Genomic DNA, 14,328 nt, shown 5'->3' on the forward strand with positions numbered 1-14,328 from the left:
AAATTGACATGCGTCATTATACGAATTAATGAATCATCTCTATCAATTTAGAGATTACCGTTTTTGCAGACTGATAAATGGAAAGATCCATACTATTTGAGTAAAAAGATGCCACTTGACGAATAAATGAACCATCTTCATCAACATTGAGATTAGTGTTCCTGTAGTCTATTCAATGAAAAGAGCCATATTATTTGATTAAAAGAAAAAGATGCCACTAGACGAATAAGCGAACCGTCTCCATTAATTCAGAGATTAGAGTTCGTGTAGTGTATTCAATGACAAGAGCCATACTATTTGAGTAAAAAAAGCCACTAGACGAATAAATGAACCGTCTCTATTAATTTAGAGATTAGTGTTCGTGTAGTCTATTCAATGAAAAGAGCCCTACTATTTGAGTGAAAAGATGCCACTCAACAGAATAATGAATCATTTCTAATGATTTAGAGGTTAATGTTCATGTTGTCTATTGAAAAAGAGTCACACTAATTGAAAAAAAAAGATACCACCATTCTATGATAAGTTGTTAGTTTGAATTTTGTTAATTTTCCTTATGGTGTACAAAATGTTTTGGCCTTCTCGTTGGCGTGCACTGGTAACAATTTTTGAATTGGCAAACAAAAACATATTCACTTTCATTTCTAAAATATCCTATGTATGTGAATTGTTTTAACCAACCTTGTATTTTTCAACACGGTGTTTATGCATTACTATGAACCCTCGTATACAGGGTGTCCCTGGACTTCCTCTTTTCCTCTTGGGAATGTATAGATGGGGTCAAAATATCACCAGTACTTCATATAACTTTTTTTCCTAAAAGTCTTCGTAACCAAATAACGGGCTCTCGAAGTTACAAAATGAAAAATGTTTTTCTTTGATAACTTTTCAAGTGAATATTCAAAATCATCCAAATTTTGGTAATTGACTAAACAAATGAATTCCGTCGATGAGCTTTCATGCAGGAGTCAGTTGTTTTGCTACAAAGTCAGGAACGGACTACCCCCGATGGTCCACACCCCAAAACTTTGAAATGACAGATATTTTTCAATATTTTTCAACAAAATAAGGTTACATGGACAATTTTATGAATAAAAGTACTCGTGTGGAAAGTCGATCGGAGCAACGAGTCTTGATAAAAATGTAGTTCTACTCGACGACATCAAACCCGCTCGTCCACCATTATTTGAAATGAATAATTATCAAAGCAGAAATAATAATGATAACGTTAATTCAACAACATTTATAACAGGAATAATACAAAGTATGCTAAAATGAAGTCGTAAACAAAAAGTACAGTACCTATATGGAAGTTTAAGTCACAATTGTGATAGCAGATATTTTTTCAAAAGGAATATCAAGTTCTGTAGATTCGTGGTGTTTTTAAACTAACAAGCTACTCTACTATGAAATATCGAATTCATTCCATATTTTGTATGTACATAATACGTGTGGAATAATCACGTTTCGTGTTGATCAGTTATCTGAATCTCATGAAACTCAACATTCGAATGTTTCAAATTCTTCTTCACAGCTAAACTGTTGAGGAGTTTCACTGATAATTATAATTTTATGAGAGAAATTCTTTAACACGAATCTAAATTCAGCTGAAAAAACGCACATCGGAAAAAATATTTACTTTACTAATAAAAAGCAAACGAATGAACTACAAAAACGGCTGCACATGATCAGGTGAAAAATATCCAGGGAATAATTATGTTCCATTTATTTCTTTCACAGATGTTGACAAAAAAACCTTTTAGAAAGTTTTGATAAAAAATGAGAAACTGGAATGCGATTTTGTTTTGTTGAGTGGTGCGTTGTCATATGACTATCATTGTATTGTCAATATTCTATAGGATATTTTGAATTTTTTTGATATGGCCGAATAGTTTACATTCAATGAATATGCAGATATGCATGTATTTTATGGACGAGCATTTTGTAATGCTGCAGAAGCTCGTCGTCTGTATTCCGAGCATTTTCCCAATCGAACGGTACCGTCAAGAGAAACATTCGAGCGTGTCGATCGCAGCTTGAGGGAGACAGGTATGTAATCCGTTGTATTGGAGGAAAATATTTTGGAAGCCGTCGCTGATGATCCTTCAATGAGCATCAGAAATCTATCAGAACAGTTCCATACATCCAAGTCCACTATTCATAGAATAATTAGGGAACAACTGCTCCACCCATTTCACATCCAGAAGGTACATGCCATGACACCTCAAGATTTTCCAGCACGACTGGAATATGCCAATTGGTTCATGGATAGGCAAAGAGAGGATATGACTTTTATTAATCGAGTTTTATTCACTGATGAAGCAGGTTTCAGTAGAGATGGAGTTATCAACTCTCATAATCTCCATATATGGGCCGAAGAAAATCCCCATGGGATATTGCAAACCAAACACCAACGGAAATTCAACGTGAATGTTTGGGCTGGTATCATAGGAAACCATCTTATAGGACCATTCGTTCTACAGGACCGATTGAATGGAGAACGTTATTTGGAGTTCATTCAGAACGATTTGAATGGACTTTTGGAACATGTTCCATTGCAAACCCGAAGAGATATGTGGTTTATGCATGATGGCGCTCCTCCTCATTTTAGTTTGATTGTGCGTGACCATCTGAACCCTATTTTCCACAATAGATGGATTGGTAGAGGTGGACCATATTCATGGCCATCGCGGTCTCCGGATTTAAATCCATTGGATTTCTTTCTGTGGGGGCATCTAAATAGCCTTGTTTACGCTACACCTATTCACACAAGAGATGCATTGTGGAATAGAATAACATTACATTGTGAAGCCATACGAAACGACCCTGGAATGCTATTTCAAGTACAGAGAGGGTGTCTTCGCAGACTAAGAAAATGTATAGAGAGAGAAGGTGGTCATATCGAGCAGTTTCTGTAGCGGATTTTTCATTTCTGTTTGCTCTTGAGGCTCTTGAGTTTCGTTAGTTAAACGTGTTTGCATTATAAAAATTCGTTATGAACATTTTACCTATCATTTCCATTTTCCTTAAAAACTAATATTTTCGAATAATGGTAGACATCTCAGGATAAATGTTGTTGAATTAACGTTATCATTATTATTTCTGCTTTGATAATTATTTATTTCAAATAATGGTGGACGAGCGGGTTTGATGTCGTCGAGTGAAACTACATTTTTATCAAGACTCGTTGCTCCGATCGACTTTCCACACGAGTACTTTTATACATAAAATTGTCCAAGTAACCTTAATTTGTTGAAAAATATTGAAAAATATCTGTCATTTCAAAGTTTTGGGGTGTGGACCATCGGGGGTATTCCGTTCCTGACTTTGTAGCAAAACAACTGACTGCTGCATGAAAGCTCATCGACGGAATGCATTTGTTTAGTCAATTACCAAAATTTGGATATTTTGAATATTCACTTGAAAAGTTATCAAAGAAAAACATTTTTCATTTTGTAACTTCGAGGGCCCGTTACTTGGTAACGAAGGATTTTAGGAAAAAAAGTTATATGAAGTACTGGTGATATTTTGACCCCATCTATACATTCCCGAGAGGAAAAGAGGAAGTCCAGGGACACCCTGTATAATTTTTCGTTATTGCATATTTTCGACAACTTTTTCTGTATAAGACGAGTTTTCAAATTCTTCTTTATTTTTGTTATTTCATTGTTTTCAATTATATTCTATAATATTTGTATTCATATATACTATACCTTGTTTTACTCACTATCTTGTATTGTCACTCCAGAAATGTTCAACTAACTGGAGTAGCTCTGTATAATTTCTATATTTTTCCATACTCCACTACTAGTAAAAATGTGACGAAAAAAATGTCAACAATATCTGACGCGATGTAACGAACGAACAGACGAACGAACGACCCGCTGCGAACGAGGAAAACAAAAACAGTTTTTTGTTCTCGTTAACGCACACTTCTTTTTCTGGAACGTCGTATTTCATTACGAGCTGTATACGTTCCTCACAAACAAACCAAAGGGTGAACGAACAGACGAGTTAACTAACCGACGAACAAACAGACGAACGAACAAACCAACAAACGAACAGATGAATGAGCAAACAAACAAACGAATTAGTCACTTTGTATATATAGAAATGAACAATAACTCGAAAATTACTATTGTTTTAAATTGTACATATTTTTTCGTACTTCATTACTTGCAAAATGTGATACAAAAAAAAATAAAGAAACGATACAGTATCTGACACAATGTGGCGAATGAACAGACGAACACTCCGCGAACGAACGATATCCCCACATTCAACGAAATTTTGATTATTGGGTCTTTTGTTTCACACGAGAATGCTATCACAATGAATTTCTCACTCTATATTATAAATACTCTTTCTCTAAATCACACTTAAAATATCTAATGAAATTTCATTTTTCTCTAAGTCTAAGAAAATTTCGATTCTAGTTTCTATCATAAAGGGTTTACTGCCTTTCTGTGATGTGTTATTTGTTTTTAGGACCTCGTTTAACTATCACATTTTTCTCATATAATTTATCACACTTTGCACACATTGCCGTCATGTTTTCTTTCTTGATGCATTTTGATGCACGTTGAATGGTCATGTGTTTCCTTGGAACGACGTATCCTGAAACATCCTGTACACATTGAGGGATGGCATGTTGAAACGTTAGGAACCCGACACGAAAACAAAAAACGATTGAAACGCCTGTAAAACAACATATTTTCGAACGTTAACTCCACAATACTTTTGAATATGAAAACTTCTCTCATTGGGATGACACGCTGAAACATTAGGCTCCATGGCTTAGTGCCTTTCTGGCCGCAATCTTTGTTTTGTCTCTGTAGATGAATTCTGCATTTCTTCTCCTTCCATTTGACGTGCTGTAGTGACGATGTGACTTTTGTTAAGGAAAATGTGGCATAGTGCCCTCCTGGCCGCAATCTTCATTTTTTTCTCTGTCGATGAATCCTGCATTTCTCCTCCTTCTATTTGGTGTGCTGTACGTGGCCATGTTTCTTTTCATTAATCCAATTTTTTATTCATTATTATTATTATACCATTATTCTCCACGCTGTCGTATTTGAGACACCCCGTACACGTGTTTTTCTCAAACGATGAGACACCCTGTATGGCAGCCATGTTTTTTCTATTACGTTGGCAGCCATGTTTTTTTCTTTAACGCACGTGACCATTTTTTTTCTTTAATCCGATTTCTCGATCATTATTATTATTATACCATGATTTTTCACGCTGACGTATTTGAGACATCCCGTAAACATTGACGTCGTGTTTTTTTTCTAAACGATGAGATACCCTGTATGGCAGCCATGTTTTTTCTATAACATTGGTAGCCAAGTTTTTTTTCTTTAACGCCCGTGGCCATGTTTTTTTCTATAATCTGATTTTTCGTTCATTATTAATATTATACTGTCATTTTTGTAACTCCACCGCTCCGTTATCTGTCGAATGAATCCATTCGATGCTCTTCACGTTTTGCGCGCGGTAGCTTCTGATTGCTCGGTGAAAAGTGGAGGAGTGAGGGGCGCAGTAGGGGCGCGACTCCTACTCCCATCACTCAGTTTTTGATCGAAACTACTTTCAACTATACTCAATTGATCAATTAAATTGTTTAAACTATTTTTTCAAATATCATCATCAGTTTCCAATCTATTCAATTTACCCAGTAAATGTTGTAACTTTGCTTCAACAAATGTTGTTTCACTACTAGAAGCTGAGCGAAAAACATGACTCCTAGTTCGTCTCTAATCAACTTTGACACATCCATATTCATAAACTTCGATTACAAATATCAAAATTAGTTAATCAATAAAAAATTCAATCGTGAATAATATAAAATATCAAATTTAATAATGGTAAATGAATATCGTGCTACAAAAGCGATAAACAATCATACAATATTCAGTTCGTACAGCTGCAAAGATATACCATTAAAATATAAACAAAAACAAAATCCTTATCTTCACACTACAAAAAAAAAGGATTACAATTGGAACACGGTCCCACATTCGAGGCGCCACTCTATTACGTTTACCCGTGGGTTTGTTAATTTCCAGATAAAACGAAGTTACTTTTTTTTGGTTTAAGTACGGCCGGTTTAGTTACCAACTCGAAACATTCAACAGGGCCGTGGATCAAAGATGTTATCACCAATAAAATAGAAGATTTCTAATCAGAATGGGCGCCAAGTGATTTCGCCGGTTTTTATTACAAAAATCACTAAAATATACAAGAGAAAGCTACAAGATTCAATCCTAAACTAATACCCAGGGTATGACCTAATATATGGATATGATAAATAGATCACGATAAAGAAAAACTTCAAGTTCACTGATTCTTAATGTTCTAATCAACGATATAATGAGCCGATTCTTGCAAGAACTTCGGTTGGAAGAATTGAATGTGAACAGGCAACACATCAATCATTCAATTCTTCTCAACTATGAATAAGGTTTCTAGTATAACGTAAAATATGGGCATCGGTTTGTCGGTAATTAATTCACTTTACCCAAAGAATGATCTTTCGATTCTTATGTTTATTGCTTCCGTAACGATTTTTTTAAGAAAAAAAATCCTCTGCGAGGTACTTATCCTCGTCGATTCTATTATCCAAGTCCGTTGCATACAACCACCAGGTAAAAAGGTGAAGCAATACCAACTCTGAGTAGTCGCAATACTTCAGGAAGTAAAACAGGCTGAAACTTCCCTTTGGATACACGAGTGTAAGAAACACGTAAATATGGAACGTGGTTCGTGAGAAATGAAACGTCTTAAATTATGAACAATTCAAGGTATTTTCAAAGTTTATGTTTCTGAAAGAAAATGTCGAATGCTTACCTCCTTGTGTCGAGATCCCTAGCACAACAGGAGACGTTTCGAAATAAATTCATTATCTCAATCCATTGATATCCTGATATCATATCAAATTAACAAAAACAGCCTTTTTAGAATTATTAGATTTCATTTTTGATACTACTGTTTTCGTTTATGACAACGAATATTATAAACAAATACTTGGGACTCCAATGGGATCAACTTTATCATCTATTTTAGCCCAGTATGTGATGGATGATTTATTATATGAATGTATTCCAAAATTATCATTTCAGGTTCCTTTTTTAAAAAAGTTTGTGGATGATATAATATGTGCTGTACCTTTTGAAAAAATTGATGATATAGAAACCATTTTTAACAATTACAATCCGTCTATTCAATTTACCATAGAAAAAGAAAGGAACAAAATAGTACCTTTTTTAGATACTCTTTCAATCAGGAAAGATGATAACTCTGTTATTTCAGATTATTTTACTAAACCCACTAATTCAGGCAGATTTACAGGGTGTTCCTTAAACACATGCTAATATTTAAGGAGGTACTTAGACCCATTTCAAAAAAAAAACTTCCTATGGACGTATGTCCTAAACGCCTTAACTTTTGAGATACAGGGTGGCAAAGTTTTCAAAAATAATCAGTGTTTTAATAATAACTGAGATAATTTTGTAGACATCTTTGGCATATTTGATACATTTGTTCCAAGCCTCAAGGCGCATTTTCTGATGTACACAAATTTGTATTTTTTCAAACAGTGGCATCCCTACGGGTTTCGCATTGAATATTTTTGGGGAAAAAGTACTACGCCAATGCTTTCTTTTCAAAATAAAATCATTTTTAAAATCCTCATTTATTTTTGAGAAAATCTTCTGGTATTTTTTTGTCCGACGCATGATTTTCACTCAAAAAAATAAAAATCGACAGAAAGCAAATTGAGAAATTAGATCAATTCTAAAATGAATGAGAATCTGAAAATTGCTTCATAACGCATTACCAATTCCCTAATAATATTTGAAAACATAATCTTCACAAAAACCAGTTTTATTTTATTTTGTGACAGTAAGTATAAACGAATAGCACAAATTTGTTAATTAGTAATAATACCAAAACTGATTAAAAAAATTGTTGGAAGCATGCACTTAGTATGCATGCTTCCGCCCTTCTACGCATGGAATTACGCACCCCGTTCAAATATTCCCGGCGTATTTCGTATAGTTTCACACGAGGCAACTATTCGCTCTTTTAAATCTTCTAAAGTATCAACGGGAGTTTTATGCACAAGAGTTTTAAGGTGACCCCATAAAAAAAATCTAAACTGTTGAGATCGGGGGATCTTGCTGGCCATTGCTGAGGTCCTTCGCGACCTATCCAACGATTGGGATAAACTGTATTTAAATGGTTTCGGACAATTACACTGAAATGAGCAGCATGTACCATATTCGATTCCTTAACGCAAGTGGCACATCTTCCAATAACCCAGGTAAGTCTTCTTCGAGAAAGTGTAAATAAGAACGACCATCAAGGTGTCCTGGTAGAAAAAATGGGCCTATTAGATGATCACCTATAATTCCTGCCCATACATTAACAGAAAATTGGTGTTGGAAATGGGTTTCGGTTATTGCATGGGGATTTTCTTCAGCCCACACATGATTGTTATGGAAATTTTGAATGGCATTCCGAGAAAAATTTGCTTCGTCTGTGAACAAAATTTGTGTCTCAGACTGCGGATTTAGTGCAATACTTTGTAGATACCACTGACTGAAGTTCACACGCTGTGGAAAATCTCTGGGGAGTAATGCCTGCACTCTTGAAATATGGTATGGGTATAACAAAAAATCAACCAAAATACGCCAAACAATTTGATGACATATATCCAGAGTTCTAGCGATCCTCCTCGTACTCGTCTCAGGATGTTCCTCAATTTCTTGCAGCACCGCTTCCTCAATTTCAGGAGTTCTTACTACACGAGGTCTTCCTTCCGGAACCCCATTCTTGAAACTACCAGTTTCCCCAAGTCGACGATGAATATTTGAAAAGGTTCGCCTATCTGGTAAGGCACGATTAGGATATCTTTCCTGATAAATGCGCCTGGCTTCTGTTGCATTACCATCGGCAAGGCCATATACGTAATGCATTTGCGCCATTTCCGCATTCGTATAATTTACCATATTTACTGATATTCAGAAAAACAGCGGACTACCAAAATAACTTCAATAACACTTCAAAATCAATCAAAACGCGCTGTGGCAGTTTTTAACACCAACACTTTACTTTAAACCAACATCAATATTAGCTACTGACGTTTGTACATACAGAGAATTCGTTTCTTATTGTTATGGTGGGTAAGCTGTTTTTTCTGCTTTCAATCTTTAAAAGAAATCACATATCGACAAACTCCATATTTCCAAGAGGTGCAGTAAATAAATTCTGCTACACGTCATTTATTCCAGAATAACTAAATTTATGTTTTCAAAAATTATTAAGCAGTTCTGCATTATGACGTAATTTTAATTGAGAACAGTGCATCTGACAACAAACAAATACCTTTTAGATCCTCAATCATTTTGCAAGATTAAGACTAATATTGTAACTGCATTAGCTTGTGCTAAATAAACGATACATAATGATCATTCAGTCAATTATACTAACACAAAAATTCATCATTTCGAACCAGATTCAAATAAAAGGAAATTTCTGGAAATGACTGAAATCAAAATTAAAGAAAACAATATCAACAAAAAGACAGACATCGACAACCTCAACAAAATTTATTCATTTTCACTAACAAAAAATATAAATCTGAATATATCCTGTAATATTAACACAATATAAATCACCATGATGAACGACAATAAAAAATTTGAAAAAGTATTCCACATTATTCAATGTCAAAAAGTTGTCATTTTGATGTTGAAGACTTCTTTCGAAATTGAAATTTCCAAATTAAATATCCTCACATAGCACAGGTATGCTGTTTTTATTTATATAAATATATATATATATATATATATATATATATATATATATATATATATATATATATAAAACATAATAACGGATAAAACAGCATATATATATATATATATATATATATATATATATATTCCCATTAGGCGGTGTTGCCTTTCATCCCATGTTCTCCTATATCTACTGATAGTAATCAAGAGTCATCTGGAAATGTGATCAATGATTTCCAAACCACGCTGAATGAAACCAAATTCAGTGAAGCCCATTAATCAGATATCCATGAAATCGTAGTTCAAATATAATTGAACGTCGACCAGCTACTGATCATTTCATCAGAAACCCGAATGCTATGAGATTCGTCAATTTAAAAACTTTCCTCTACAGTACCGTCTCTCCAGATGTTTTGGAAGGAATAACTTTTCCAATCACATAGCTATTTTCAATTACCCGTCAATAATGAAAAATTATTGAAAAATCACGTGAGATTACTATGCTTCCAAATCGCTTATGCAGTATATCAAATGTGGCATGAGTTGTGTGGCACGTAGTGCCATCTTGTTGAAATCACATGTTGTTGGTGTCCAAGAGTTGGTGATCATCGACTCATAGTGCTTGCCGTTATCAGTGATAGTCTGACCGAAGTGGTTTTTGGAGACATACGGACCGATGACGCCGCCAGCCCAAAATCAATACCAAAAACTGACACTCACGGCATGCATTGGACGCTCTTGGATCTCATGTGGATTAGTATCATCCCAAATTCAACAATTTTGTTTATTCACGTACCCATTCATCCAGAAATGAGCCTCATCGCTAAATATGAGTTTTCAATTAGAATTAGGGTCAGTTGCCAACTGCTTCAGACACGTCGTTGTCTATGGACATTTACCTAGGTCAGTTGAATTTTGTACAGGTGCAGACAAGTTAGGATTCAAAATTCGTCAATTAATGTGCAAGCAAAAATAGACCATTGGAACAAAAATGATATACATAGTGATAAATATGAACATATGTGAGCTAAACATATGATAGAAAACTTCAGAATTTGAAGTATCATGATTCGGGATGAAAATAGGCTTATAAGGTAAAGTATTCTATTCTCCCAATACAATATTGTTTGAATATGAAGAGTTTACATCTTGAAACTGGCTAACCAGGCGAATTTCGTACCAACTTTGAAGTGTTTTGTCAAGTTACTAGCTGAGTAATATTCACATATTTAGATTTCTGAAGCATGAGATCGGGCTAGACTGATACGGTTAGTGTTGCCAGCTCATTTTGATCTACAATTTTTTTCCAATTTTCCAAATGTTTCAATGATTCTTCTGCTATTTTCAGCAAACACTATCTAACATATAAAAAATAATGAAATTTGGTTCAGCAGTCACAATACGCGCAATTGTCTGCGCTGTAATACGTTAGCAAACTGAACTTGAATCGTTTTCACTTACCTTGACAACATGTCGCTTGCGGCGTAGTGAAGTATCCCCAATTCATATTTGTCTTACCAAGACTATTAGAGAAACCTGGAATATCACTAAAAGCATTTTTGTCGTCTCCAGCTTCCAGTAGTAGAACACTCCATTCAGGGACTTCGGATAACCGACTGGTCAAGATCGAACCTGCCGATCCTCCTTCAATTATTATAAAGTCGTAAATTCCATAATCTGAAAATATCGAATATATATATATATATATATATATATATATATATATATATATATATATGAATATGGAGAACTTACTAACGTGAGAATAAAATATAAAAAGGTTCAAAAACAGATAGAAAAACATGAAATGATGACAGTTGATAAAACTTTTTAGTTGACAATGTCAAGTGGGAAAATTCTGAATGAAACTCGAATTACTAGATCTTTTACATATTTCAGTAGGTACGATAAAGAAAATAAAAGATCTAGTAATTCGAGTATCATTCAGAATTTTCCCACTTGACAATGTCAACTGAACATTTTTATCAACTGTCATTATTTCATGTTTTTCTATCTGTTCATCTATTCATTTCAGAGATTTCAAATCATATCTCATTAGACAATGGAAGGCTGAACTAATGAAATTCAAAATCACTTTTACTTCCGTCATATATCCCGATCTTCAGAGAGTATTGGTATCTTCGCAGGATGGAAATAAATATCGACGACACATTCCGGGATCCATTGGATATTATGTGAAATGCTCTCATGATGATTCGCAGAATTCAGGGTAGAAACTCATTGCTTATATGCTACAAACCATAATCATCTAATACCTGAAAATAATGATCGTTGACCATCATACAAAGAGTGCAATATAAACTATCAGGATCATCAAACAATTCCCATCATGTTTCATAACTTGTCGAGATACGATGCATATTTCATTATAAAAAATATTGCATTGGGTATCAATGAAACTGTCGACGTTTCGCCGATAACAAAGGAAAAGTATATCTGCTTCACGAAAATATTTCTGGTAGCGAGATCCACTTCAGACGTATCTACTCATCCCAATGTACTCCATTAGAAGCATTCGTAGTGTTGTAATATTGGCCAAAAATGCTAGTAGATAACACTCTTCAAGACCATCTTCCACTGTTTTCTCCTCATATTTATCTTTTATCAGGCTGATTATAGATGCAATATATTCCACCATATCAGCAAACATTTTTTTTTTCAATTGCAGAAGCAGGTTCAATAATAATTGATAGATCAAAGTGGAACCAGGAAATATTCCTCAATCAGTAAATTAGAAACAGCACCACCCAGCGGGGAGAACTTTGCCTTAAAAGTCATCAAATATGAATAGTATGTCAGAAGGGGGATGGATTTCATATTCGATATATTAGTCTAAAACACTATATTTACAGGAACAATAGTAAAATGTTGAAAAAAAATCTCATCATACTATGAGCGCCACGTTGCATAGCGCCAAGTTGTATTTTTTTATCTTCATCAATCGGCAAGTATATGTGATTGTGATTGAGAGAATAGAGAAATCAACATGAAATTACACATACTTCTATTCATTCGTTGTGTGAAAACTTCATATTGAATGAATTGAACCGAAATGAGTTCTTCGAGATACTCTTGTTCTGTCTAATGTATTATAATTGAATATAAGTTTGTATCGAACTCCTAGTGTTGCACTTAGAATTGATATGTCATGCTACAACATGTGAAAGTTAGTGTGAGGTATGCGTGTGTATGTGTGAAAAATATGTGCATTGTGTATCATTTGGCAGCTTACAGACCCGTCTAGCAGTACATCGATAGAAGATGACTTTGTATTCAAGTTCAAGATCAAACTCCACTTCAAGGTCAGATCTTGGAATGGTGAAGGAGAGGAATCAGTTTTCAGGTCAAAGTGGTAGAAAACATACTTTTCAACGGAGGACATGATCATATCATATGCCATGTTGGTTCGAATCTTCGATAAAATTGGGTTTCAAGAAAATTATAGTATTACTTTTTGAATGGAAACATGTGTATTGCGACATGTAAAAGTTAATGTGTAAAAGGAATGTAGATACGATAAATATGTTTTTTTCCACTGTAAACTGGTTTGTTCTGACTATATGCATTTTGTTTTGTGAAATTTCCAAACCTCTTTCATCATGGCGTTCGCAAAGGATAAACTTGTATTATTTCCGCAGTCAAACTACACTTCACCGTCAGATCTTGTAATATAGTGTTGCATTTCAAATAATTAGATTGTACTGTGATATGTGAAAGTTCTTGGAAGGTGAGCATATGCATGTGTGAAAAATATCAGTCTATTCTATTGCGGAATGGCATGTGTTTCGGAATTGTTACAAATCTTCGTCTGACTTGATGATGTCAGTAAATGACTTCACATTCAATTTCAAGGTCAAACCAAACTTCACTTTCAGATTTTACCATGGTGGAGGAAGAAACAGGCCAAAGTGAGGCTATCTATACCTACTTTTCAGTTGAAGTCTCATCAATACCATCTACTATATTGCTTCAAATTTGTAATAAATTATGTTTCAAAATGTATGTAGTCTGACATTTTGAATTATGTTATTACATCGTATTTAAGCATGTAGAAGTTCATGTAAGCCATGCATATGTGTGAGTAATATCAGTCTGTTCTCCCGATGAATGTCAAGTGTTGACGCTACACATCTACAAAACTCAGTCCAGCACGCCATTGGCAGAGAATAACTTTCCATTCAGTTTCAAGGTCGAACCATACTTCACCGTCAGATCTTGCCAATGTGTGAGGAACTTCATGTCAGACATGCCTATGCGTGGGAAACATCTGTCTATTCATAATTCTAGTTTGAGGAGAATGAATCTTATTGATATTCCAATGCATAAAAGATATATTGAAATCCTTCTTCCCTTATCAGATTGCTATAACCACCTCTTCACTGGATATTCCCAATTGTGCATTGTCTTCGAATTCAAAAAAATAAAAGGAAAAAAATTGTTGGCACATCAATGATATAACCTAGTGAATAAAATACATCTTTAGAGTATTACTAATTCATTTTTTACATTT

General features: G+C 34.4%; 1 protein-coding gene across 1 annotated transcript in view; it reads right to left on the reverse strand.

Moving 5' to 3' along the window:
- Positions 1-11,708, reverse strand: part of LOC111505065 (glucose dehydrogenase [FAD, quinone]-like) — a 60,039-nt gene extending 48,331 nt beyond the window's left edge. Inside the window, exons 1-2 of the mRNA XM_074170072.1 lie at positions 11,553-11,708; positions 11,259-11,474 (exon numbers count right to left, since the gene is read on the reverse strand). Coding sequence (XP_074026173.1) covers positions 11,259-11,474; positions 11,553-11,601 — 265 coding nt within the window. The 5' untranslated portion in view covers positions 11,602-11,708. The remainder of the gene's footprint in view (positions 1-11,258; positions 11,475-11,552) is intronic.
- Positions 11,709-14,328: the final 2,620 nt, after the last annotated feature.

This window comes from Leptinotarsa decemlineata, unplaced genomic scaffold, assembly GCF_025532065.1.
Source record: "Leptinotarsa decemlineata unplaced genomic scaffold, Ldec_3_MD MMD2_P_RNA_scaffold_6, whole genome shotgun sequence".
NCBI classification, from domain to species: domain Eukaryota; kingdom Metazoa; phylum Arthropoda; class Insecta; order Coleoptera; family Chrysomelidae; genus Leptinotarsa; species Leptinotarsa decemlineata.